Source organism: Chrysemys picta, chromosome 16, assembly GCF_011386835.1.
Source record: "Chrysemys picta bellii isolate R12L10 chromosome 16, ASM1138683v2, whole genome shotgun sequence".
Classification (NCBI taxonomy): Eukaryota; Metazoa; Chordata; order Testudines; family Emydidae; genus Chrysemys; species Chrysemys picta.
Genome location: NC_088806.1, coordinates 10,425,228 through 10,447,761, shown reverse-complemented (window position 1 = coordinate 10,447,761; position 22,534 = coordinate 10,425,228). Strand labels below are relative to the sequence as shown.

The 22,534-nt window shown below is 60.1% G+C and overlaps 1 protein-coding gene across 4 annotated transcripts in view; it reads left to right on the top strand.

Moving 5' to 3' along the window:
• LOC101941090 (phosphoribosylformylglycinamidine synthase-like) overlaps nt 1-22,528 on the top strand; it is a 30,156-nt gene extending 7,628 nt beyond the window's left edge. For 3 of the 4 annotated variants that reach the window (XM_065569323.1, XM_065569324.1, XM_065569322.1), the window contains 23 exons: nt 324-464; nt 678-802; nt 1,166-1,294; nt 2,109-2,240; nt 2,648-2,776; nt 3,060-3,133; nt 3,800-3,956; nt 4,074-4,135; nt 4,820-4,981; nt 6,771-6,890; nt 7,150-7,281; nt 8,253-8,483; nt 9,110-9,290; nt 9,823-9,906; nt 16,628-16,783; nt 17,051-17,170; nt 17,490-17,635; nt 17,902-18,112; nt 18,313-18,404; nt 18,500-18,614; nt 19,003-19,161; nt 19,339-19,491; nt 21,774-22,528. In XM_065569323.1, the coding sequence (XP_065425395.1) occupies nt 324-464; nt 678-802; nt 1,166-1,294; nt 2,109-2,240; nt 2,648-2,776; nt 3,060-3,133; nt 3,800-3,956; nt 4,074-4,135; nt 4,820-4,981; nt 6,771-6,890; nt 7,150-7,281; nt 8,253-8,483; nt 9,110-9,290; nt 9,823-9,906; nt 16,628-16,783; nt 17,051-17,170; nt 17,490-17,635; nt 17,902-18,112; nt 18,313-18,404; nt 18,500-18,614; nt 19,003-19,161; nt 19,339-19,491; nt 21,774-22,096 (3,334 nt within the window). In that variant the 3' untranslated portion in view covers nt 22,097-22,528. The remainder of the gene's footprint in view (nt 1-323; nt 465-677; nt 803-1,165; nt 1,295-2,108; nt 2,241-2,647; nt 2,777-3,059; nt 3,134-3,799; nt 3,957-4,073; nt 4,136-4,819; nt 4,982-6,770; nt 6,891-7,149; nt 7,282-8,252; nt 8,484-9,109; nt 9,291-9,822; nt 9,907-16,627; nt 16,784-17,050; nt 17,171-17,489; nt 17,636-17,901; nt 18,113-18,312; nt 18,405-18,499; nt 18,615-19,002; nt 19,162-19,338; nt 19,492-21,773) is intronic. The other variant, XM_065569325.1, reaches the window with a different exon arrangement.
• Nucleotides 22,529-22,534: the final 6 nt, after the last annotated feature.

Here is a 22,534-nt window from a genome sequence, read left to right as displayed (position 1 = left end):
TGCCCTGGGGCCGGATGGGAGCCGGCGCCCCCTAGAGGGGACAGGCCCCATGTCCCATTCCCAGCCCCCCTGAGCCAGCCAGTCCCTGCCCTTCGGCTGGATCGGAGCCAACGTCCCCTAGAGCGGAAAGGACCCATGTGACATTCACCTCCCCTCTGAGCCAGGGGCCGGATGGGAGCTGGCACCCCTATACGGGACAGGTCCCATTCCCTGGTTCCCCCTCAGTCAGCCAGTTCCTGCTCTGGGGTCGGATGGGAGCCACACCCGTCTAGAGGGAAAGCCCCCCCCCGTGTGCATGTCTCACCCCCATCCCTGCCCCCCAGTGAGCACAGCCGACACTGGTTCTTCAAAGGGCGCCTCCTAGTGGACGAGAAGGAGGTCACGGAGTCGCTGTTCGAGTCCATCATGCGGACCCAGGAGAGCAGCAACCCCAACAACGTCATCAAGTTCTCGGACAACAGCAGGTGCCTGCCTGGGACCCCCATTCGTGGGACTGGGAATGGGGCTCGAGCTGACGGCTGGGGTTGGATTCAAACTCTCACTTCCTCTGGGCTAAGGATGGGGTGGGGCTCTGTGGCTGGGGGCCATGGCTGGGATGCTCTCCCCCCCACCCCCATGGAGCAGGGATGGCTGTGGGGCTCCGTGGCTGATGGCCGTGGCTGGTTCTCTCCCCTCAGTGCCATCCGGGGCAGGGCCGTGTGTTCCCTGTGGCCCCGCGACCCATCCCGCCCCAGCCGCTTCGAGAAGAGAACGTCGACCCGGCACGTCATCTTCACTGCAGAGACCCACAACTTCCCCACCGGTCAGTGTGGGGGTAGGGGGCTGTGTGTGCAGGGGAATATCTATGTACGGGGGGTTCTATCCATGGGGTGGGATGGGGGTGTGGCCAGGGGGCTGTGTGGCAGTCTGCAGGGGGGACATTGGGGGAAATCCGGGGCGGGGAGAGTGAATGTGAGGGGATGTCTGTGGGGCAGGGGTCTGTGGGGGAGGTAGTGTGGCTGTGGGGTGGATGTGTGGGGGATGGCAGTGCATGGGGTTATGGGCTGTGGAGGGGTGGATGCCACACGCTTTTCCTGCTCCCCCATGCGCATGGCACTCTGGGGTGTGTGTTTTGGGGGATACCTAGTTGGGGTGTCTGCTGGCTCTCACCCCGTCTCCTCCCCAGGGGTGGCCCCATTCAGCGGTGCCACAACGGGAACAGGCGGGCGGATCCGGGACGTGCAGTGCACGGGGCGTGGGGCCCACGTCATCGCCGGCACGGCCGGGTACAGCTTCGGAAACCTGCACATCCCTGGTGAGAGCAGGGGGGCCCCACTTCCCCCCAGCCGCAGCCCCCCTCCACCACTGTCCCCTCCCCTCCCCCAGGCCCCCCTTCTCTCCCGACTGCATTGCCCCCCCTGGGTCACAGGGGCCCTCCTGTCCCTGGGAGCAGGCCCCAGGACACTCTCCCTCCAGCCCTGAGCCCCTCCTCCACCTGGCCATGGGCCTGGGACCCTCCACTCCCCACCCTGGCACCCCCCTTGACCTCATCTTTACACCCCCGACTTGTCCTGCCCGGTGTTTGTCTGTAGGAAATGCCTCCTGGAGCTGGCTCAGGCCTTCTGTCTGTTCGCCCCCTGCCCCCTTTCCTTGGCACAAACGCGGCAATTTCAGGCTGCAGAGCTCGTCACCTCCCTTATCCTGCCTTCCACCTACCCCCCTGGCCAGCCTCCCTAGCCGCCCTCCCCTGTGCCAGCCCAGCCCCACAAGGGCTGCGACCGGAGCATGCCCCAGACCCTGCATGGCTCTGCCACAGCAGGTATCTTGCAGAGCAAACAGATCAATCTCCTCCTTTTAACCCTGTGGTTGGGAGGCAGGGTCTTCTCTGGGTTACTCCCTATCCCCCACCTCCCTCCCCACCGTCCCCGCGCTGCCTGCTGGGTTCCTGCTCTGGTCCTGGTCCCAGGGCGCTGCGGCTCGTCCAGTCCCCGGCTTAGTGCGGGTTCAGAACCCGTCCTTCCTGGCCAGCCCACCGCCACCTGAGCCGTCCGGCTGCCTTTTACACCCCTTGGGGTTGGGGCCCCCGGCATCCAGGCTGGCACCCCCTGACCGTCTCTCCCTGCCCCCAGGCTACCCTCTGCCCTGGGAGGACCCGGCATTGCCCTACCCCCAGAACTACGCCCACCCCCTGCAGGTGGCCATCAGGGCCAGCGATGGCGCCTCTGACTACGGCAATAAGTTTGGGGAACCTGTCCTGGCTGGTGAGTGTTGGAGGGGCCGTTCTGGGGACTTGGGGGGACCCATCCTGGCAGGTGGGGGCTGAGCCGTATCTTCACAGGGGTGTGCTCCCGTGTCACCCCATCAGCTGCCCTCTTGCTCCCCCCTCAGAAGGGGACCTGCCTGGCCCTCCCCTGCCCTTCTGGGGCGACCAGGAGACTGTGGCCTCTAGTCTGTCCTCTGCTGGTTGGGGACGTGCCTGGCTCCGGGGCAGGGGTTGGGGAGCACAGGAAGGGGATGTGCCTAGCTCTGGGGTGGAGCAGGGTGGTGGTGGTATATAACAACCTGGGCAGGGGAAATGCCAAGCACTAAAGGACCGTGGTGCCCAGTGGGGAGGGGCAGAGTGATTGGCTGCGGGGGTGTCTCTGCTCCAACCCTCCGTCTCGGGCAGGGTTCGCCCGTTCCTTCGGCCAGCGGCTCCCCAACGGGCAGCGCCGCGAATGGATCAAGCCCATCATGTTCAGCGGGGGGATCGGCACCATGGAGGACATTCACGTGCTCAAGGAGCCCCCCAAGCCTGGTGAGTACCCCCCAAACCCTCCCCCTGCCTGCAAAGCACCCCTACCCCACCCAAGCCACTACCCAGTAAACCCCTCTGCCTTCCCCACCCCCCATACTGCAGTTCCCCCCCAGCCTAAGACCCGCTCTGTCCTGACTCCCCCACACCCCATGTTGACTGGGAGCAGCCATCTGGCCCCAGGTCTCCCCCCCCCCCTTTTGCGAGGGGGGGCGAGGGAGAGGCAGTGCCCCGCCATGGGGCTGGGGTAGGTTTTGTGGGGTCTTACTGTTCACTCTCCCTCCAGGGATGCTGGTGGTGAAAGTGGGGGGCCCCGTGTACCGGATCGGAGTTGGGGGGAGCTCAGCCTCCTCCATCCAGGTGAGTGTGGAGGGGCCCTGGGGGGGGCAGGGACAGAGGGTTTTCCTGTGGGTGCTGGTGGGGGAGGGGGATCAGCAGAGCACTGGGCAATGCCCCACCCCCACCCGCTGCCTGTACTCTTACCCCCCCCCAGGGACATCTCGCCCCATCACTGCTCCCATTCAGCCCTGACCCCAAGTTACCCACCTTTCCCCTCCCCTGCCCCCAGATATAGTGTGGCCCACTTGGCCCCCTCCCACAGTGGGGCCTGCCCCCCTCAGCCCTGGCCCTGTGTTACCCCCACCCTGCTACATACCCCCCATCAACAGTGGGGCCCACGCAGCCCTCGCCCCCATGTCTGTAGTGGGGCCTGCCCGGCCTCATCCCTATGTGACCCCCAGGATGCCCCCAATTCACTTCCCAATGAGGCCCAAAGTCCTGTGTGCCCAGCGCTGCCTGGGCAGTGCCCCCACATGCTCCCCCCAGCCTGAGAGCAGGGAGCAATGGGGGGCATTGGGGCTGTGTTGGGATGAGCCCTGTCCCCCCCCCCCCCCCCCCCCCCCCCAGAAGCAGCGGGACAACACCGGCAAGCTGGATTTGGGGGTGCTGCTGGGAGGATTAGGCTGGGGGGGTTGGGGCTGTATCAGAAGGTTTGTGTCGGGTGACCCCCCCCCCATCTCCCACCAGGTGCAGGGGGACAACGCCAGCGAGCTGGATTTCGGGGCGGTGCAGCGGGGGGACCCCGAGATGGAGCAGAAGATGAACCGGGTGCTGCGGGGCTGCGTGGAGAGAGGGAAGGCCAACCCCATCTGCAGCCTCCACGACCAGGGGGCCGGGGGCAATGGTGAGGGGGGGGCAGGGCCAGGAGTGGTGGGTGGGGGATCAGGGCCTGGGTGGGGCGTAGTGGAGGGGCCGGTGCCCCAGCAGTGGGTGACTCTTCCTGCCCTGCCCTGCCCTCCAGGGAACGTGCTGAAGGAGCTGAGTGACCCAGCCGGGGCCGTGATCTACGCCAGCCGCTTCCAGGTGTGTGGGGACACCCTGACTCCCATGCCAGCTGCTCCCAGGGGTGTGGGGACCCCCTGCCCCCCATGCCCGTGACTCCCAGGGTTGTGGGGACCCCCTGCCCCCCACGCCAGCTCTTCTCAGGTGTGTGGGGACCTCCTGCCCCTCTGCCTCCCCATGCCAGCTTCTCCCAGGGTGTGGGGACCCCTGTCCCCCCAGCCTGCCCTGTCATACCAGCTGCTCCCAGGGGTGTGGGCCTGTCCCAGTTTCAGGGTAGCTGGGCATGACCCCATGGCTCCACCACTCCATAGTAGGGGTGGGGCTGCAACCCCCCGCAATCTACCAGGACTCTCCCCTCTCAGAGGCTGGGCCCAGTTGTAGCCCCCATCCCCAGTGTTCGGTTCTGGGGAGCTGTGGGGACTCACCCCCATGGGGCTGGCTGCAGCCCTGCCCCAGCAGCGCTCCGGTGTGGGGCTGCCAAGCAGGGACACTCCCTGCCCCCAGCCAGCGGCTCCAGGGTGTGTGGGACCCCGATTTCCCCCCAGCCCCCGACCTCACCATATGGCTGCTCCCAGCCCCTGTCCCCACCCTGTCCGTCACTCCTGAGTATGTGGGACCCCCCACATCCCTCCCCCTCCAGCCCCTTCTGGGTGTGTGATCCAACCTCCTCCCCTCCCCCCTCACTGACACCCATGTACCCCCCAGCTGGGGGACCCCACGCTGAGTGTGCTAGAGATCTGGGGGGCCGAGTACCAGGAGTCCAACGCCCTCCTGCTGCGCCCCACTGACACCGCGCTGCTGCAGCGCCTGGGCCAGCGCGAACGCTGCCCCGTGGACGTCGTGGGCACCATCACCGGGGACGGACGGGTACGGGCGCCGGTGTGGAGGGGACAGGTCGGGGCTGGGGGCACAGGGCTAGGGGTGGGCAGCTGGGAGCTGCATGCGATGATGGGTTTAGTCTAGGGACAGGCGGCTGCGGGGGGACTGGTGCATGGGAGTGTCACGGAGTGTGGGGGAGTCAGGGCCCTGCACCCACTTCCTGGAATTGTGACTCTCAGCCAGGCAGTGACACAGAAGGTTGATTAGCCGACAGGAGCCCAGTCCAACACAGAGCTTGTAGGTACAGACGCAGGACCCCCGTCAGGTCCCTCTTGGGGGTTGGGGGTGCCCCCCTGTCTTCCCAGCCAGCTCCAAACTCACACCCCTTCCTGCTGCCTCCCCCAGCCACCCCCCGGCCCCTCCTCCAGCCTTTGTCCAGTTCCCTGGACAGAAGGTGTCACCGGCCCCAGCACCCTCCTGGGCGCAGGTTACACAGGGCGGCCGCCAGCCTTTACCTGGGAGCCCTCAAGTCTCATCCCTCAGTGAAGTCCCCCCCTTATTTCCCACCCCCGTCTAGTACTGGTGCAGCACCCCGGGAAATGAAACCACGCCCTGTCTTAGCAGAAGACAGTCAAACCCCCATGCCCCATTCCCAGGTTAATGCTCCCTACTCCGTTGCAGGGAGATGGGCCCAGGTCCAGGACTTGTGTGGGGCGTCTGGGGGGTGGGGGGCGGAATGGCTGGGCCTGGGGTGAGCTGGGCCTGGGGGATAATTGGGATTCATGGGGGGGGGGGGGGGGCAGGCCTGGGTCCAGGAGTGTGGGGGAGAGGGGGCCTGGGCTGGCACTGGTGGGTGGGGGTTAGGGCCCTGGAGGAGGTGGGGCCAGGACTTTTGTGGGGAAGAGTGGGCTGGGCCCCAGGGGGGCAGGGCTCGCACGGGCAGACAGGGCACATGGGCTACTGGAGGGGTGTCGGTTCTGGCTGGGCCTGATGGGGTTTGTGGGGGGAGGCCGAGCCCAGGGGGGTTCATGGGGGGGGGGGGCATCAGGGCTCAGTGGGTAGGACTAATGGGGGGGCCTGGGTCACTGGGGTTTGGTGCATGCGGGGTTTGAGCCGGGGGTGGAGTTGGCGTGCGGGGGCTGGGTCTGTGGAGCGGTGCCAGGGTGGGGTTGGCTGGGACTGGGGGGGGACACTGCGGGGCTCTGAGGAGAGGGGGGTGGTGTAGCACAAAGGATGGGACGGGGATACTGTTAGCAGAGATGGGGCCGGGAGGTGGGGAGAAGGGGGTGCCACAGGATGGGATCTCAGTGGGGGCAAAGGAGGGGGTGGACACAGGCTGGTTGGGGTGAGAGGGGGCTGGCAGTGGGGTGGGAGCACCCCCAAGCAGCACCTTCCCCCCTCCCCCGCCGCCGCTGGAGAACCCATGGCTCCGGCAGGGCCCTGCACGTCTGGATACTTGGGGGGCCGGCCCCCTGCAAGGGGGGCCCTACGGCGCTGCTGGCCAGGGCAGCTGGCTCTGATGCGGGCCCCAGAATTGCAGCGTAGCCATGGGGCTCAGACTGGGGGGAGGGTCCCAGAGCCAGGCTCCAGCCCGAGCCCGGCGACTACCCAGCTAGTTGTAGGCCTGAGGCCAGGCTCTTCCCCAGCTGTGCCCCAGCCCCTTGGGTGAAGCCCGAACTCCCCGCCCGGGGGCAGGAAGGAGGCATCTCTACGGGGCTGGAGGTGGGGCGCTAACCGCTAAGCTTCCTGGCCCTCCACACCCCCAGCGCACCGGGGCATAGGATGGGGGGCTGTGACTCGTCACTGACACCCCCCCATGGGTTACCCCCCCCCTCAGATTGTGCTGGTGGACGACCTGGAGGCCCCGGTGACGGACATGGCGCGGGTGAAGCCCAGTGGGAAGAAGATGCCGGTCGACCTGCAGCTGGAGGGGGTGCTGGGCAAGATGCCACAAAAGGTACGGGGGAGCCCTGGGGTCACACCCACAGATCCCCCCAGCCTGCCCCCCCACGGCACCCTCTGCTGGGAGAGGCCAGGGCTGGAGTAGCCAGGAGCTCCCCCCACAGACAATGCCCCCACCAAGCCCACCGTGACGCCCCCTGCTGGGAAAGGCCAGGGTTGGAGTAGCCAGGAGCTCCCCCCATAGATGGTGCCCCCCCCGATCCCCACAGCGCCCCCTGCTGGTTTAACTCATAAATTTCCCATCTTTTCTCCAGGAATTTGTCTTGTCCCGCCACAGCCCAGCCCTCCGCCGCCTGTGCCTACCCCCTGGGCTGAGTGTGGGGGACGCCCTGGAGCGGGTCCTGCGGCTGCCGGCCGTGGCCAGCAAACGCTACCTGACCAATAAGGTACCAGCCCCTGCCCCCCGGGGGTGTGGCCCAAGTGAGCTCCTGACCCTGTCTCTCTACCCACCCCCACCAGAGGGTTAGTGCCTCGTGCCCCCTGCCACTTATCTCTGCCCCCTGGGTGGCAGCAGCCCTACACCTGATCCTGTGTCTCTGCCCTCCCGAAGGGGAAAGTGCCCCGTGTCAGCGAGTCCCCGGGCGATGCTCTGGAACTGCTCCCCACAAAGCCAGGCAGGACTCTGGGGAGCCTCCTCTCTCCGAGCAGACTGTCTCCAGGGCAAGAAGCTTCCAGCTTCCTGGGTCTGACCTCGGAGCATTCAGCCTCCCCTGCCCCACTGTGCGCTTCCCGCCCGGGCGGGGTCCTGGGGCAGCCAGAGCGTCCTGTCCCCCAACCCCGCAGCCAGACGTGACTCTCAGCCGGCCGGGAAGACAGCAGGTTTATTAGTCGACAGGATCACAGCGTAGGGCAGAGCTCGTTAGCACAGAAATCAGTGACTTTCAGCCAAGTCCATCTTGGGGGAGGGGAGCCCAGAGCCAGGGCTCTGCCTCCCCCTGCGCCCCAAGCCAGCCAGACCGACTCCTTCCAGCTGCTGGGCCCCTGCCCGGCCCGTTGCTCCTCCTCCAGCAAGAGTCACCTGGTCGCATCCCCCTCCAGGGTCTCAGGTTGCGAAGGGGCGGCCACAGCATCCCTGCAGGCAGCTGGAGCAGCCCCCAGACAAGTCACACGCGCTTATTCCCACCACCTAGACACTGGTGCAACACAGGGAAACTGAGGCACACACAGTGTTCATGCAAAACAGTGAGACTCACATATAACATAAGAAGGGAGAATCCCCACTACGTCATATCCTGCACTCCACCCCATGTCTCTGTCGTCGTCCCCTGGGGGGAAATGCCCCCACGACCCCTGGCCCCAGCTCTCTGCTCCCCACCCCAGAGGGGTCCTGCCGCCCTGAGCCGTGTCCCTGTGGCAGGTGGACCGGTCGGTGACGGGGCTGGTGGCCCAGCAGCAGTGCGTGGGGCCCCTGCACACACCCCTGGCCGACGTGGCCGTGGTGGCTCTGTCCCCCTTCGAGACGGTGGGGGCGGCCACGGCCCTCGGGGAGCAGCCGCTCAAGGGACTGATCGACCCGGGCGCGGGGGCCCGGCTGGCCGTGGGCGAGGCGCTCACCAACCTGGTCTTCGCCCGCGTCACCGACCTGCGGGTGAGTCGCCCTGTGGGCCGTGGGGGGGAGATTGGGGTGCTGGGGGGGTCTACTTGGGGAGGGCTGGTCTGTGTCTGACATTTCCCCCCATGGCTAATCCTCCTCTGCCCTCCTTTCCCCCCAGGACATGAAGTGCAGTGGGTATTGGAGGGGGAAGGGTGTCATGGAGCTGTATCGGGGTCCCGTGTCTCACCCCACTTTATTCCCAGGATACGAAGTGCAACTGGATCTGGATATGGTGGGGTGGGGGGGGGCATGGGGTTGTGAGCTCATGTGGCTGATTCTCTCCCTCCTTCCCCTCCGGGATGTGACGTGCAGCAGGAACTCGGGGGGTTGTGGTGCAGTGGGGTGGTTGTCGAGCTGTCGGGGGACCATGGCTGACCCTTTTCGACCCCCAGGATGTGAAATGCAGCGGGCACTGATTGTGGAGGCTGTGGGACAGCCATGGGGCAGTGCGGGGCGGGGGGGGAGGGGGCATGGGGCTGTATGGGGGCCCAATGGCTGACACCCTCAGGCATTGGTTGTGGGGGCCATAGAGCTGGGGCTGTGGGGCAGTGTGGGGTGGAGGCTATGGGGAGGGCATGGGGGTTTATGGGGCCCCGTGGCTGACCCCCCAGTCCCTCCAGGATGTGAAGTGCAGTGGGAACTGGATGTGGGCGGCCAAGCAGGCGGGCGAGGGCGCGGCGCTGGTGGATGCCTGTGGGGCCATGTGCGAAGTCATGGCCCAGCTGGGGGTGGCCGTGGACGGGGGCAAGGACTCGCTCAGCATGGCGGCCCGTGTGGGAACGGACATCGTCATGGCGCCCGGTGAGTGTGGGGGTGGGCTCTGCCCCTTCGCCCTGCCCCTGAAGCCCCCTACCCCAATCTCTGTGAGCCCCCTTGCCCCTCTGTCTCCAGCCCACCTGTGTCCCCAGGCCCCTCCCCTCCCCCCCCGACAGACCTCCACCCTCCCTCGGACCATGCCCCGTGGCAGCCACGTAACCTCTCCACGATCAGCAGGCCGGGCATCTGTCCATGGGGAAACTGAGGCACACCACCAGATGTCTCATCTCCCATAAACCTTCTCTGTTAGAGGGGTGTGCGCACAAGGGCCACCCCATGTTCATCCCGAAAGCTACTGCCCCATGCCCCCTCTGACCCCACTGCAGCCAGGCCTCACACCCACATCCACCCCCCAAAGGGCCCCCGATTCATCCCCTGCAGGTGTCCTGGCTTTCTTGCCCCCGGGAGCCCCGAGTTCTGCCCTTCCAAGCTATCCTGGCCCCCCAAACTGCCTTTTTCCCCCGCCCCCCCCAAAGCTAGCTGGACTCCCCACTGACCTCATCCCTTCTCTCCACAGGGACATTGGTCGTCTCAGCCTATGCCGTGTGTCCGGACATCACGGCCACCGTCACACCCGACCTCAAGTGCCCTGATGGCAAAGGTGAGGGGCGGGGGGCTGGTTGAATCAGGGGCACAGGGAATGGGATATGGGGCCTTTCCCCTATAGGGGGTGCTGGCTCCCGTCTGGTCTCAGGGCAGGGGGCTGGTTGACTCAGGGGGGCGGGTGTGACAATGCGGTTCTGGCGGAACCCAACTGAGAGTGCCAACTCAGGACAAATTGCTCAAATAGGGCAGTTACAGCCCAAGGCTGGGGTTTTTTCCACCTCTAAGGCAAACCACCAGCCAGACTAAGAGGACTCCAGTCTCACCCCACTGGCTAACTGCAAGTCTCACAAGCAATCTCCTTAGATACTCCAGTTTCCCAGTATTACCACCAGTACCACTCGTTATGGGGACAAATGGTTATGAAAACCAATACCCCAGTAAAAGAAAAAGGTTCTCCTGATCCCAAAGGACCAAGCCCCAGACCCAGGTCAATATACAAATCAGATCTTACCCACAAATCACGCTGTTGCCGATCCTTTAGAATCTAAAATCTAAAGGTTTATTCATAAAAGGAAAAAGATAGAGATGAGAGTTAGAATTGGTTAAATGGAATCAATTACATACAGTAATGGCAAAGTTCTTGGTTCAGGCTTGCAGCAGCGATGGAATAAACTGCAGGTTCAAATCAAGTCTCTGGAATACATCCCCCGCTGGGATGGGTCCTCAGTCCTTTGTTCAAAGCTTCAGCTTGTAGCAAAGTTCCTCCAGAGGTAAGAAGCAGGATTGAAGACAAGATGGAGATCAGGCATCAGCCTTATATAGTCTTTTCCAGGTGTAAGATCACCTCTTTGTTCTTACTGTGGAAGATTACAGCAACATGGAGTCTGGAGTCACATGGGCCAGTCCCTGCATACTTTGCTGAGGTACAAGGCGTATCTGCCTTCTCTCAATGGGTCCATTGTATAGCTGATGGTCCTTAATGGGCCATCAAGCAGGCTAGGCAGAGCTAATCTCAGCTTGTCTGGGATGTCACCCAGAAGCATAGCATAAGTTTGCCATACAGACAGTATAGAGCCAATATTCATAACTTCAACTACAAAACTGATACACACATCTAGACAGCATAATCATAACCAGTAAACCATAACCTTGTCCTAGACACCCCATTTGACCCCCTTTATACAAGATTTGGGTGCCACTACAGGACCTTGGTTGCAACAATGATCTATACGGTCCCAGTTTATGTCAATAACGTCACACCCCCAACGCAAAATTGATGCAGGAAGGGATGACACAAACATCACTGACTGCATCCCAAGAGCTCCCCATCCTGGGTTCTGTCTCACTACAGCTAGTATTGGGTTAGAAGCCATACCAGTGTATAACAGAAATGGTTCATCAAAGTCATGTTCAATAACATGATTGAACCTCTTTACAAACTCAAGGTAACACTTAGTTAGAACAATAGTGGATTGGATCTGCTCTGGCAGCATGGTTCCTGTATGTGCCATGTGATCTTGCCAAGAGCTAAAGAAAACTGCTACTTTATCCATACAAGCTCGGGCCAATGTTTGGAACCCAATTAACATCGAATAAATGCAGATATTAATGTTCTTCATAGTCCAGGAATCTTGGCATTTAGCCATGAAAGCAATATGGTAGTGTGCCTCAGTCTTCCTTTTCATACAGCACATTAGGTCTGGAATGTCCTCTCCCCTGTGAAAAGTTCCCATATTGTTTATATGCATTGCCTGTGAAATCCCAGTGTAACAAGGCCTTTTAACATAACGTGTGTTTTCATGTATTCCTTTTAACATGTTCAATGAATTCTCCAAAAGATTAGGCACATTGTATATTTTTACCGTTTGTGGCAATAGCAACACATTAATTACAAAATTTAGCAATAACAACAAGTTCATTGCAAGTGTCCATCTACAGTCATGTTTGTCATGCCACCCCTTTGGCTCAATACCATTGGAGTTTGGGCATTTTAGGGTTAACCTGTGGCTTCCCTTTGCAAAATTCAGTTTTCTCTTTCCTCCTTGTCCTGCAGGATCAAACCCTGATTTCTCTTGCTTAACAGAATTCACTGGCTGATGGGGTGGGCCCTCTGTGCTAACAGGTATTAGCAAGTCCTTCCTTTCCCAGCCAGGCAAGTAATTTGCACTACCCCAGACCAGAGCCAGTCCACCAGTTTTCATATTCGTAACTGCTATCATCTCCAAGGCTGGACTCTGTCTTAAAGAGATACCACACAAATCCAAAAAGTCTGCGGGTGAGAGTTTGCTTCCTCTCCCCCGCATCCTCAAGCATTTAGCCATAAAACTGCTCTGCTCTGCCACATCAGTAACCAAATCTGTCCTCAAACCCTGAAGCACAAACTGCTCATTTAAAGAATCAGAAAGGAGACATTCCTGTTCCAACACCATTGTCTCCCCAACAAGTTGGCCCCACACAGCCACTTGGTTATAGGGATGCCTCAATCCCTTAACAACTTTTACTTCCTCTGAGACCTTCTCAAAGCTACCCACACTGGATCTTTTACAAGGAAAGTTAGTGGATCCCTTCACAACAGACAATTTTTGGCTGCTAGGAACTGAAACTTCCTTGATTAAATCACTCTCACACCCTTCAATTGCAGGGAACTGCTTGCACCGAGTACCATGAGGATTCCTTTCTCCAGGAGCTTTTCTAAGCAGCAATTCACCCCTCACAGAAATTCTGCCCTTACCCTCTTCACCTAGGGCTTGCTCTAAAGGCACACTTTCTTGAGCAACAACAGACTCTGTCTGGGTCTTACTTACATTCAGGATCACCTTTGGCCCATCAGGCAGATCTCTACACAATCCCCTTTCAGGCGAACCCATAGACTTCCTAGATAAAAGGTTAGAAATACTTCCCTTCTCTTTGCCACACACAAGCTTAGGAATTTTTTCCTTTTTGCTACAAGTTGTTAAACTGTCCGTAGGTAACACAACCAAATTACCTTTCTGCTCTCCTTGTGCCCTGGCTAGGGTATCACCCTGATCAGACAGAGTTGTTACACCCTTCTCCAACCACACATGAGCAACAGGCAAAATACAAGCACCAGAACTGTTTGGTCTCTGGGATTTTGCTAAGCCACTAACTGGATGCAACCTAGTTACGGGGCCATTCTCCCCAGCAGATGCAAACTTAGGACCATTCCCTTCCTGGGCTTTGGTTGAATCCAGAACCAACTCTGAGACAACTAAATTACTCTCAACCATCACAGGCCGAAAGGCACCTTCTGTCTGCTCCACAGACAAAAAAGAGTTGGAGATGCATTTTCCTTTACTAGACATACTGTTTGGGATTTCATTTCCCTTGTCCCAGTACACCGGGCTGTTCACAGACAACTGCTTGGAGACTGGGGTAGCTTCCTCCATAGGCAAGTCAACACCCCTGACAGACACAGGCACATTTCCTTCACTGTCACTGTTCTTCGCACAGGAAACAGATAAGGTATAGGGGCACTCATCTTCCACTCTCCTTGCCTTCCCAAACTGCTGACTAGATAAAGCCATCAGCTCATAAGACTGCCTAGGCTCATCCAAAATCTCCTTGTTCTCCTCTCCCTTCGCTTGATCTAATTCCAGATTTACTTCTGAGACATTAGATAGACATTCAGAAACTTCATTCACAGCCAAACAGCTACTTTCCAAAGACAAACTTTTGGAGAAACCCTCCATAGGCACAACCTTAGGATCAATCCTCTCTTGTGCCTGGTTTGTATTAACTTGACTGACCATAGCTTTAATATCATTTCCAATCATAATATCCTTAGGGATTATGTCTTTTACTCCCACAACCATGGTGCCCTCCAATCCCTTCCATTTCAGGTGGATTTTAGCCAAAGGCACCCTGACAAAATACTTAGATAAGGCTACAACAGTTACATCTTCGCCTGGCAAATAATCTTCCTTCCTGACAAGACTTGCTTTAACCAGAGTAATATCTGCTGCGGTGTCCCTCCATGCCATACACCTCACTCCATTCACTTCTGCACTGCTAATAAACTCTGCATTATTTCCCCCATATTTAGCTTTAATGTGAGTTTTAAGATCAAATCCTTCAGAGACAACAGAAACAGCATTTGCACACAGGGCACCAATGCTGGGCTCTGTGTGGCTTGCCTGTGAGTTTACAACAACAGGGTTAGCATTGGCCGTGGCATTTGGGGTTGCTGGTTTTGGGCTGCCCTTCAGTGTCGGGCAGTCTGGTCTCATGTGGCCCAGCATACCACAGCGATAGCATGTAACCTGCTGGGGATGCGAGTTCCTACCCTCCGGGCCCCCTTGAACTCCTTTAGAAGAGTCAGGTTTATTTTTAAATCCTTCCCTCCTCTTGAACTGGGGAGACTGGTGATCAGTTTTCCCCGGGGTTTTACACCCTTCTCGAGCCCTGTTTTGGGTATGGGCATCGGCAATCTCTGCTGCCCGTAGGACTGACTCAGGGTCCCTGTCACACACAGCTGCTCTCACATTGTCAGGCACAATGTCTAAGAACTGTTCCAAAGTTATTAAATCCAGCAGTTTTTCAAAACTCCCATGAACCTTGGCTCCCATAACCCACTTTTTAACAAAACCCATCAGCTTATGAGCACATTCTACAAAAGTACAATCCTTAGGCATTTTAAACTCTCTAAACTTAACTCTGTAAGATTCAGGAGTAACCTTGAATCGCCTTAACACAGAATCCTTAAACCGCTCATAATTTAACGCTTCTTGTTCCCCCAAGTCATTAAATACCTCCCTGGCTTTTCCAGTCAGTCTGGTTAGCAGGACAGGCATTCGCTGACCCTCAGGGATCTGGTACAGATTGCAGAGGCGTTCAAAGGTAGACAAAAACTCCTCTATATCCTCAGTATCATTGTAAATGGGACACATCCTTTCCCAGTTTTTCTCATGGCGGGGGGGAAGTGGAGTACCAGGTGGGGATGACTTTCTCCGCTCTTCCATTACTTGGAGCTGAAGTCTGGCCGTCTCCTGTTCCATCTTGTGAGTCTCCTGTTCCATCCTGTGAGTCTCCTGCTCAGCAGCGAGCAGCTCTAGACGCCCCTTACGGGCTCTCTCTTCAGCCTCCTTCTTTCTTTGATCAGCCTCCTTCTTTCTTTGATCAGCCTCTTTCTCTCTCTCAGCAGCCTCTTTCTCTCTCTCTCTTTCTAACTCTGCTATTTTGTGCTTCTCCAGCAATCGAAGATCTGCCAGCTTCTGTTCATGCTCAAATTGCAGTTGACTTGTCACCCTTTGCATCCTAATTTTTTCTGCATCTTCTGCAGCCTCAGGTAAGGGCTGTGCTCTTGCCCCCTGATCACTGGCTATTAGCAGATTTCTCAATTCTTCCTTTGTAGCTTTCTTTCTAAAGCTTATCCTCTTTTCTGAACACAAATTTTCCAGGGCTTTTTTCCCAAGTCCCTCATATGCTCTTTGCTCAGCCATTGCAGCAGCTCTTTAACCAACAAAACTCTCAATCCCAAAATTCAAATTTGGATAGCGTGGGGTTCTGACCCAAAGCTTAATTGACCTGGTTCTGTGGATCCAAGCACGACTACGCCACTGTGACAATGCGGTTCTGGCGGAACCCAACTGAGAGTGCCAACTCAGGACAAATTGCTCAAATAGGGCAGTTACAGCCCAAGGCTGGGGTTTTTTCCACCTCTAAGGCAAACCACCAGCCAGACTAAGAGGACTCCAGTCTCACCCCACTGGCTAACTGCAAGTCTCACAAGCAATCTCCTTAGATACTCCAGTTTCCCAGTATTACCACCAGTACCACTCGTTATGGGGACAAATGGTTATGAAAACCAATACCCCAGTAAAAGAAAAAGGTTCTCCTGATCCCAAAGGACCAAGCCCCAGACCCAGGTCAATATACAAATCAGATCTTACCCACAAATCACGCTGTTGCCGATCCTTTAGAATCTAAAATCTAAAGGTTTATTCATAAAAGGAAAAAGATAGAGATGAGAGTTAGAATTGGTTAAATGGAATCAATTACATACAGTAATGGCAAAGTTCTTGGTTCAGGCTTGCAGCAGCGATGGAATAAACTGCAGGTTCAAATCAAGTCTCTGGAATACATCCCCCGCTGGGATGGGTCCTCAGTCCTTTGTTCAAAGCTTCAGCTTGTAGCAAAGTTCCTCCAGAGGTAAGAAGCAGGATTGAAGACAAGATGGAGATCAGGCATCAGCCTTATATAGTCTTTTCCAGGTGTAAGATCACCTCTTTGTTCTTACTGTGGAAGATTACAGCAACATGGAGTCTGGAGTCACATGGGCCAGTCCCTGCATACTTTGCTGAGGTACAAGGCGTATCTGCCTTCTCTCAATGGGTCCATTGTATAGCTGATGGTCCTTAATGGGCCATCAAGCAGGCTAGGCAGAGCTAATCTCAGCTTGTCTGGGATGTCACCCAGAAGCATAGCATAAGTTTGCCATACAGACAGTATAGAGCCAATATTCATAACTTCAACTACAAAACTGATACACACATCTAGACAGCATAATCATAACCAGTAAACCATAACCTTGTCCTAGACACCCCATTTGACCCCCTTTATACAAGATTTGGGTGCCACTACAGGACCTTGGTTGCAACAATGATCTATACGGTCCCAGTTTATGTCAATAACGTCACAGCGGGGAATGGGGCTTTTGCCCTCTAGGGGGCGCTGGCTCTGATGTGCTGCAGGCCAGGGACTGGCTGGCTCGGGGGACCCTGGTGTCCGGCTCTGACCCCATCTCTCTTGCCCTGCAGGGGCCCTACTGTACGTGGAGCTGTGCCCAGAGCGGCACCGGCTGGGGGGCAGTGCCCTGGCGCAGTGCTACTCCCAGCTAGGGGATCGCTGCCCAGACCTGGAGAACGCGGACACCCTGGCAGCCTGCTTCCGCCTCACCCAGCAACTGCTGCAAGGTGTGTGTGTGTGTGTCTCCGTCCGTCCGTCTGACCCTGCCGCCCCCTGCTGGGGGGGATGGGCCCTGGTGGGGGTGTATGTCCCTGCCCCCTGGGGCTGTGTGTGTTGGGGGGTGCCCCTGGGGCTGGAGGGGGAGCTGGATGTGGGCACCCCCAGGGTCTGAGGGGAGGGGCTGGGGGGTGGAGTGAAGCTGGCATGGGTGCCCATCGGAGATGGGGGACTGGGAGAACCTGTCCCACCCGGTGCTGTTCCCCCCCCCCCGCCAGAGTCGGTAGTGAGTGCTGGGCATGACGTGAGCGACGGGGGGCTGGTGACCTGCCTGCTGGAGATGGCCTTCGCCGGGAACTGTGGGCTGCAGGCCAAGCTGGTGGCACCCGGGGCCAGTGGTGAGTGGGGGGCCCTGCCCCAAACCCCACAACCTGGCAGTAAATGGGGGACCTCGCCCTGAACCCCCGTCCTGAACCCCCCAGCCCGGCGGGGAATGGAAAACTCCAGCACAACCCCCTCCCCAAATCCCCACCCTGAACCCCCCAGCCCAGCAGGGAATGGGGGACCCTGTCCCATAACCCCTGCCCTGAGCCCAGTGGTGAGAGCCTGGACCCCTCCCCCACAGGGCCAATCTCACTGACCACCTCACATGAGCCCCCCCACCCCCCCATTTAGATCCCCCAGTTCTCCCCCCCAGCTGACTCCCCTGCCCCCCAGCCCTAGAGGTGCTGTTTGCCGAGGAGCTGGGCCTGGTGCTGGAGGTGCCCAGCACTGTGGTAGGAGATGTCTGCAGACGGTACGAGGAGGCTGGAGTGCGGTGCCTGCCCATCGGGCACACGGGACCCCTGGGCCCCCAGTCCATGGTGAGTGGGGCTGTGGGTCAGGAGTGAGGGGTACCCCAGAGCCGGGGGAGCCCATGGCTGGGAGAACAGGGGGCTGTGGGTTGGGAGTGAGGGGCACCAGCAGAGCTGGGGGGCCAGGGCTGGGCTAGCAGGGGCTGTGGGTCGGGAGTGAGGGGCACCAGCAGAGCTGGGGGGAGCCCAGGGCTGGGAGAGCAGGGGCTGCAGAGCGGGAGTGAGGGGCATCAGTGCGGCTGTCCCCCCGGGCAACGCCCCTGTGTGCCCCCCAGGTGCGGCTGCGGGTGAACGGGCAGGAGGAGCTGGCGCGGCCCGTGGGTGAGCTGCGCGCCATCTGGGAGGCCACGAGTTTCCAGCTGGAGCGGCTGCAAGCATCGCCTCACTGCGTGGAGCAGGAGGAGAGGGGGCTGACGCTGCGCCAGGGCCCCACCTTCACCCTGACCTTCGACCCCGAGGTCAAGCCCCCGCTGCTGTGCCAGATGGGTGAGGGCCGGGGCCCCTGGGGGGAGGGAGGTGTGGGAGGGGGCGTCCCCAGGTCCCCATGGAGGGAGGGGCTCTGGGGGGGAGTGAGGTGTGGGAGGGGGTGTCCCCAGGTCCTGGGGTGGGGGGTCGGGGCTCTCTGCCCCAGAGGGGGTGCCTCGAGCCCAGCAGGCCCTGGTCTCTAACCCCACCTTTGCCCCCAGCCCAGCCCGGCCCACGCGTGGCCATCCTGCGCGAGGAGGGCAGCAACGGGGACCGCGAGATGGTGGCAGCTTTCACTATGGCGGGGTTCCAGGTGAGACACCCCCACCCTAAACCCTGGAGTCCTCCCACCCCCCACCCCACCCCACCCCACTCTAACCACTAGCCCCCACTCCCCTCTCTCCCCAGGCCTGGGACGTGACCATGCAGGACCTGTTCACAGGAGAGGTGACTCTGGAGTCGTTCCGCGGCCTGGTCTTTGTGGGGGGCTTCAGCTACGCGGACGTCCTGGGGTCTGCAAAAGGTGAGACCCCTGTACCTGAGCCAGCGTCCTGCCCCTCACCCCCTGAGCTAGTCAGTCCCCCCCCCACATCTCCCTTGAGCAGGCGTCCCCCCCCCCCCTTTCACCCCTGCAAGCCACCCAGTCCCCGCCCTGGGGCCAGTTGGAAGCCCGTCCCCCCTAGGGGGGGACAGACTCCGAGCCCCATTCCCTGCCCCCTGGAGCAGGCCAGGCCCAGGGGCTAAATGGGAGCTGGAGCCTCCTAGAGGAAAAGTCCCCATGTCCCATTCCCCACTCCCCTGAGCCAAGCACTCCGCCTAGGGGGCCGGATGGGAGTCAGTGACCCCTAGAAGGGAAAGGCCCCGGGCCCCATCCCCCAGGTGACTGACCCCCGGTGTCCCCTTGTCTCTAGGCTGGGCAGCTTCAGTGACTTTCAACCCCCGGGCACGGGCCCAGTTCGAGGCGTTTCGCCAGCGTAGGAACACGTTCAGCCTGGGCATCTGCAACGGCTGCCAGCTGATGGCGCTGCTGGGCTGGGTGGGGGGCGAGAGCCCCCAGAGCGACCCCACGGGTGAGTGGGGCTGGGGGGAGGGGCCTGCGGTGGGCTGGAGGGATTGGGGAGGTGTCAGGGTGTCTGTGGGGGAGATTTGGAGGGCAGGTGTGGTTGGGTTAGGGGCAGTGTCTGGGGGTATCGGATGGGGGCATGTTTCTAGGGCAGAGCTCACTCTGTCTGTCTGTCCGCCTGCAGGTTGTGCCGTCAGTCCCGGGGTGCTGCTGACCCCCAACGATTCAGGCCGGTTCGAGTCGCGGTTCGTGGCGCTCGCCATCGAGGAGAGCCCGGCGGTGATGCTGCGGGGCATGGCTGGCTCCACCCTGGGAATCTGGGTGGCGCATGGAGAAGGTAACAGCTCTGCCAGCGCTGGGGGGCTGCTCACTCCACCCCTGTAGAACCAGCCCCTGCGCCCCACCCCAGAGGAGTGGCTGGGGGGTCCTTCCCTAATATGGTGGGAGGGGTCCTTGCCCTGGTCTCCCCCCCCCCCCTTCCCCTCACATCGAGTGTGTTTCTCCTTCGAGCCATGGTCCTGTACGTGTTGCTCTCGAGGTGATGACTGGACACATCTCTAAAAGCTCTGCTCTGGGAATGATTAGAGTGCATGAGGCTGGGAAACACTGCCTGCCGCCAGCCTGGAGCCTTCACCTTCCCCTCACGCTGGACGACCTGACGCTAACAACGTCCCTGCTGTGCAGAGACATTGTCGCTCTCTAGAACAGGTGCAGCCGCCCCCGCATCCCCATATCGGTGGTGCCCCTTCCGGGGTGCGGCTCCCCCTGCCCGAGCCTCAGCAGACCCTTCTCAAGAGACCACGGGTGGGAGCCCCGTCACTCGGCAGTTTGGAGGGTCTGTCACTAAGCTCGTGGGACCTTCTCTGTGAACCAGAAATACCTGACCTGTTCCCAGCAGCCCGAGGTGGGCACTTCAGCGGGGACGTGTTTCTAGTCGCACGCTCAGAGCCTCTGATGACCGTGTTCCCCGTCCCTCTCACCACGAGTCTTGGGGAAGATTCGAGAAAACAACAGTGATCCTCATGGATCCCATGCAGCTCAGGCAGATCTGACCCATCGGCATTCTCCAGGTGTCTGCATGGACCATCTCCGCAGGGATACAGCTTCCCTAAGCTTCTCCTAGGATGCTCTTGGACGTCCACCTGAACCAGGTCATCCATCACCTGGTGTCGTGGATCCGCAGGGTCGGTGCTATGGCCCCATCTTTGGAGTGGTCTCCAGGAGGCCCGTCAGTGTGCCAGACCTCCTAGGGCAAGCCAGACCCCTTCTCCACCTGCTTAGGCTGGACCCGTGGGCCTTCAGCCCCCTGCTTGCCCCCCTGAGCTCCAGTCAGCGAGTCCCAAGGAGGCAGACCCAAGGGAGACTTGTGCACGGGTTTGCGGTGACGCTCACACAGCGGGTTTGTTAGTAGCTGGCACACAGCATAGGCAGCCCTCTGGGTAGTTAAAGCATCGTCCATCCGGGTGAGCCCAGAGCCCAGGCAGGCTGTGGGGAACTCCTGGGCTCAAGTGCTGTCTGTCTCTCTGTCTGGGTCCAGTTGAGAGCCCCGACTCCTTCCAGCCCCCAACTCTTCTCTCTTCCCCCGACCTGTCCCGTCCTTTGATCTCCAGCTGGGGAAATGCTGTCTAGCCTCCCCAAGGAGAGGCGAGGGGGTGTCCATGTCCCTCTGGGTCGCTGGTTGCTTGGTGTTGCTGTCTGGGCCGTTGTATTTGCCTTTGTCTTCTCAGATGTTCCATTGATAGAGGGGCGAAGGCCCCCTACAGCTTGACAACACCCGCACCTCTGTCCCTCAGCCGGCCCCAAGAGCAAACAGCCCTTTTCCACCCCACTGGGTCACATTGCAACATAGAGGGGAAACTGAAGCACACATTGGCTTCCAAAAGATTGCCAAATATTCCAGCTTCATCACACCTGTCTTCTAGCCAAAGCCACGTGCCACCAGAGCGCTCCACTCTCTGGACGTCTGACGAGCCTTAGTGTCCCCTCTGCAGAGAACGAGACGTAGGCGAGGGGAAGCGAGCTCCTCGCAGAGACTTGCAGTGAATTTCAGGCTGCGTCCTGCCTGCTCGACCCGCCCCTGGGCTGCCGTGGTAGCTTCGCTCCGGGGTGTGTCTGTTGGAGTCTGGTTCCCTGCCTCGTACAGTAGCTGGAGCTCTTGGAGAGGGCGATCCCTGAGTGTCTTCCCCCCACCCACTGTCCTCCCCCGCCGCCGTGGGTCCTTCCCCCAGAGGGTGTTTGCCAAGCAGCTCTGTGCTCGCCTCGGTTCGGTGCAGGAGAAGGGCCAGACACTGGCCATAGCTAAGGAAAATCCCCCGTCTCAGCTCGTGAAGGGCCTGCCCAACTGGAGTGGGGCACGCCGGGGTCTGCCCAACTGGTAGAATTCCAGTTGCTGTACCGGGCAAGCGACTGGGCTCCCCACGCCCTGCCCTGCAGTGCTGGCCATCTCAACAGTGAGAGAATGTGGGGGGCTTTACCTGCCTCCTCCCCATACCCTGCCCCAGCTCACATGGGGTTTCACACTCCCGAGGCCACAGCGGGGTATGGAGGCAGTGGCCTGTTCTGGAGGGTGTCCCGCGGGGGAGCTCTGCCCAACCCATCCCCTCTTTTCCCCTGCCTCAGGTCGGATGCGGTTCCGCTCCCCCGAGGTGCTGGCTGCAGTGACGTCAGGGGGCTTGGCCCCGCTGCGCTACGTGGATGACCAGGGCCAGCCCACCCAGGAGTACCCCCTGAACCCCAACGGCTCCCCGCTGGGCATCGCCGGACTCTGCTCGCCCGACGGGCGCCACTTGGCCATGATGCCCCACCCCGAGCGCTGCGTCCTGCCCTGGCAGTGGGCCTGGATGCCGCCCGCCTGGCGCAGCACCATGGAGGTCTCGCCCTGGCTGCGCATGTTCCAGAACGCCTGCGAGTGGTGCCTACGCCACCCCAAGGGGGAGTCCTGACCGTGGAGCCCGGGCGCCAGCCGGGTCTCAGATCCAAAGGTTTGTCCCCGGGCCAGGACCGGCACTAAACCCACCCTGGTGTTATCCGGTGTTGGATGGGGGGAGCACGTCACCCCGCCCCCTCCACCGTGACCCCACACTCACCATGTTTATGAGGTCAAGCTAGGGGGGCTGGACGGTGCCCTCGTAAAAACGCCCCCGTCCCGCAGTGTGACTTCATATGCACCGGGCATGCAAGGTCAGAGTGTGGGGTGAGGTCATGGCTGGAGGGGGCGGGGTTTGTGAGAGAGAGGTTGCACGGGGGGCGGGGTCACATGAGGCGGCAGGTCCACACTGTTCCCAGAAGGTCCTTAGCCCTGACCTCTACAGGGCCAGCCAGCCCCAGCCTGGAGACCTGTCTGCAGTTCCCCTTCCTGGCCACTGGGGACAGACTTGAGG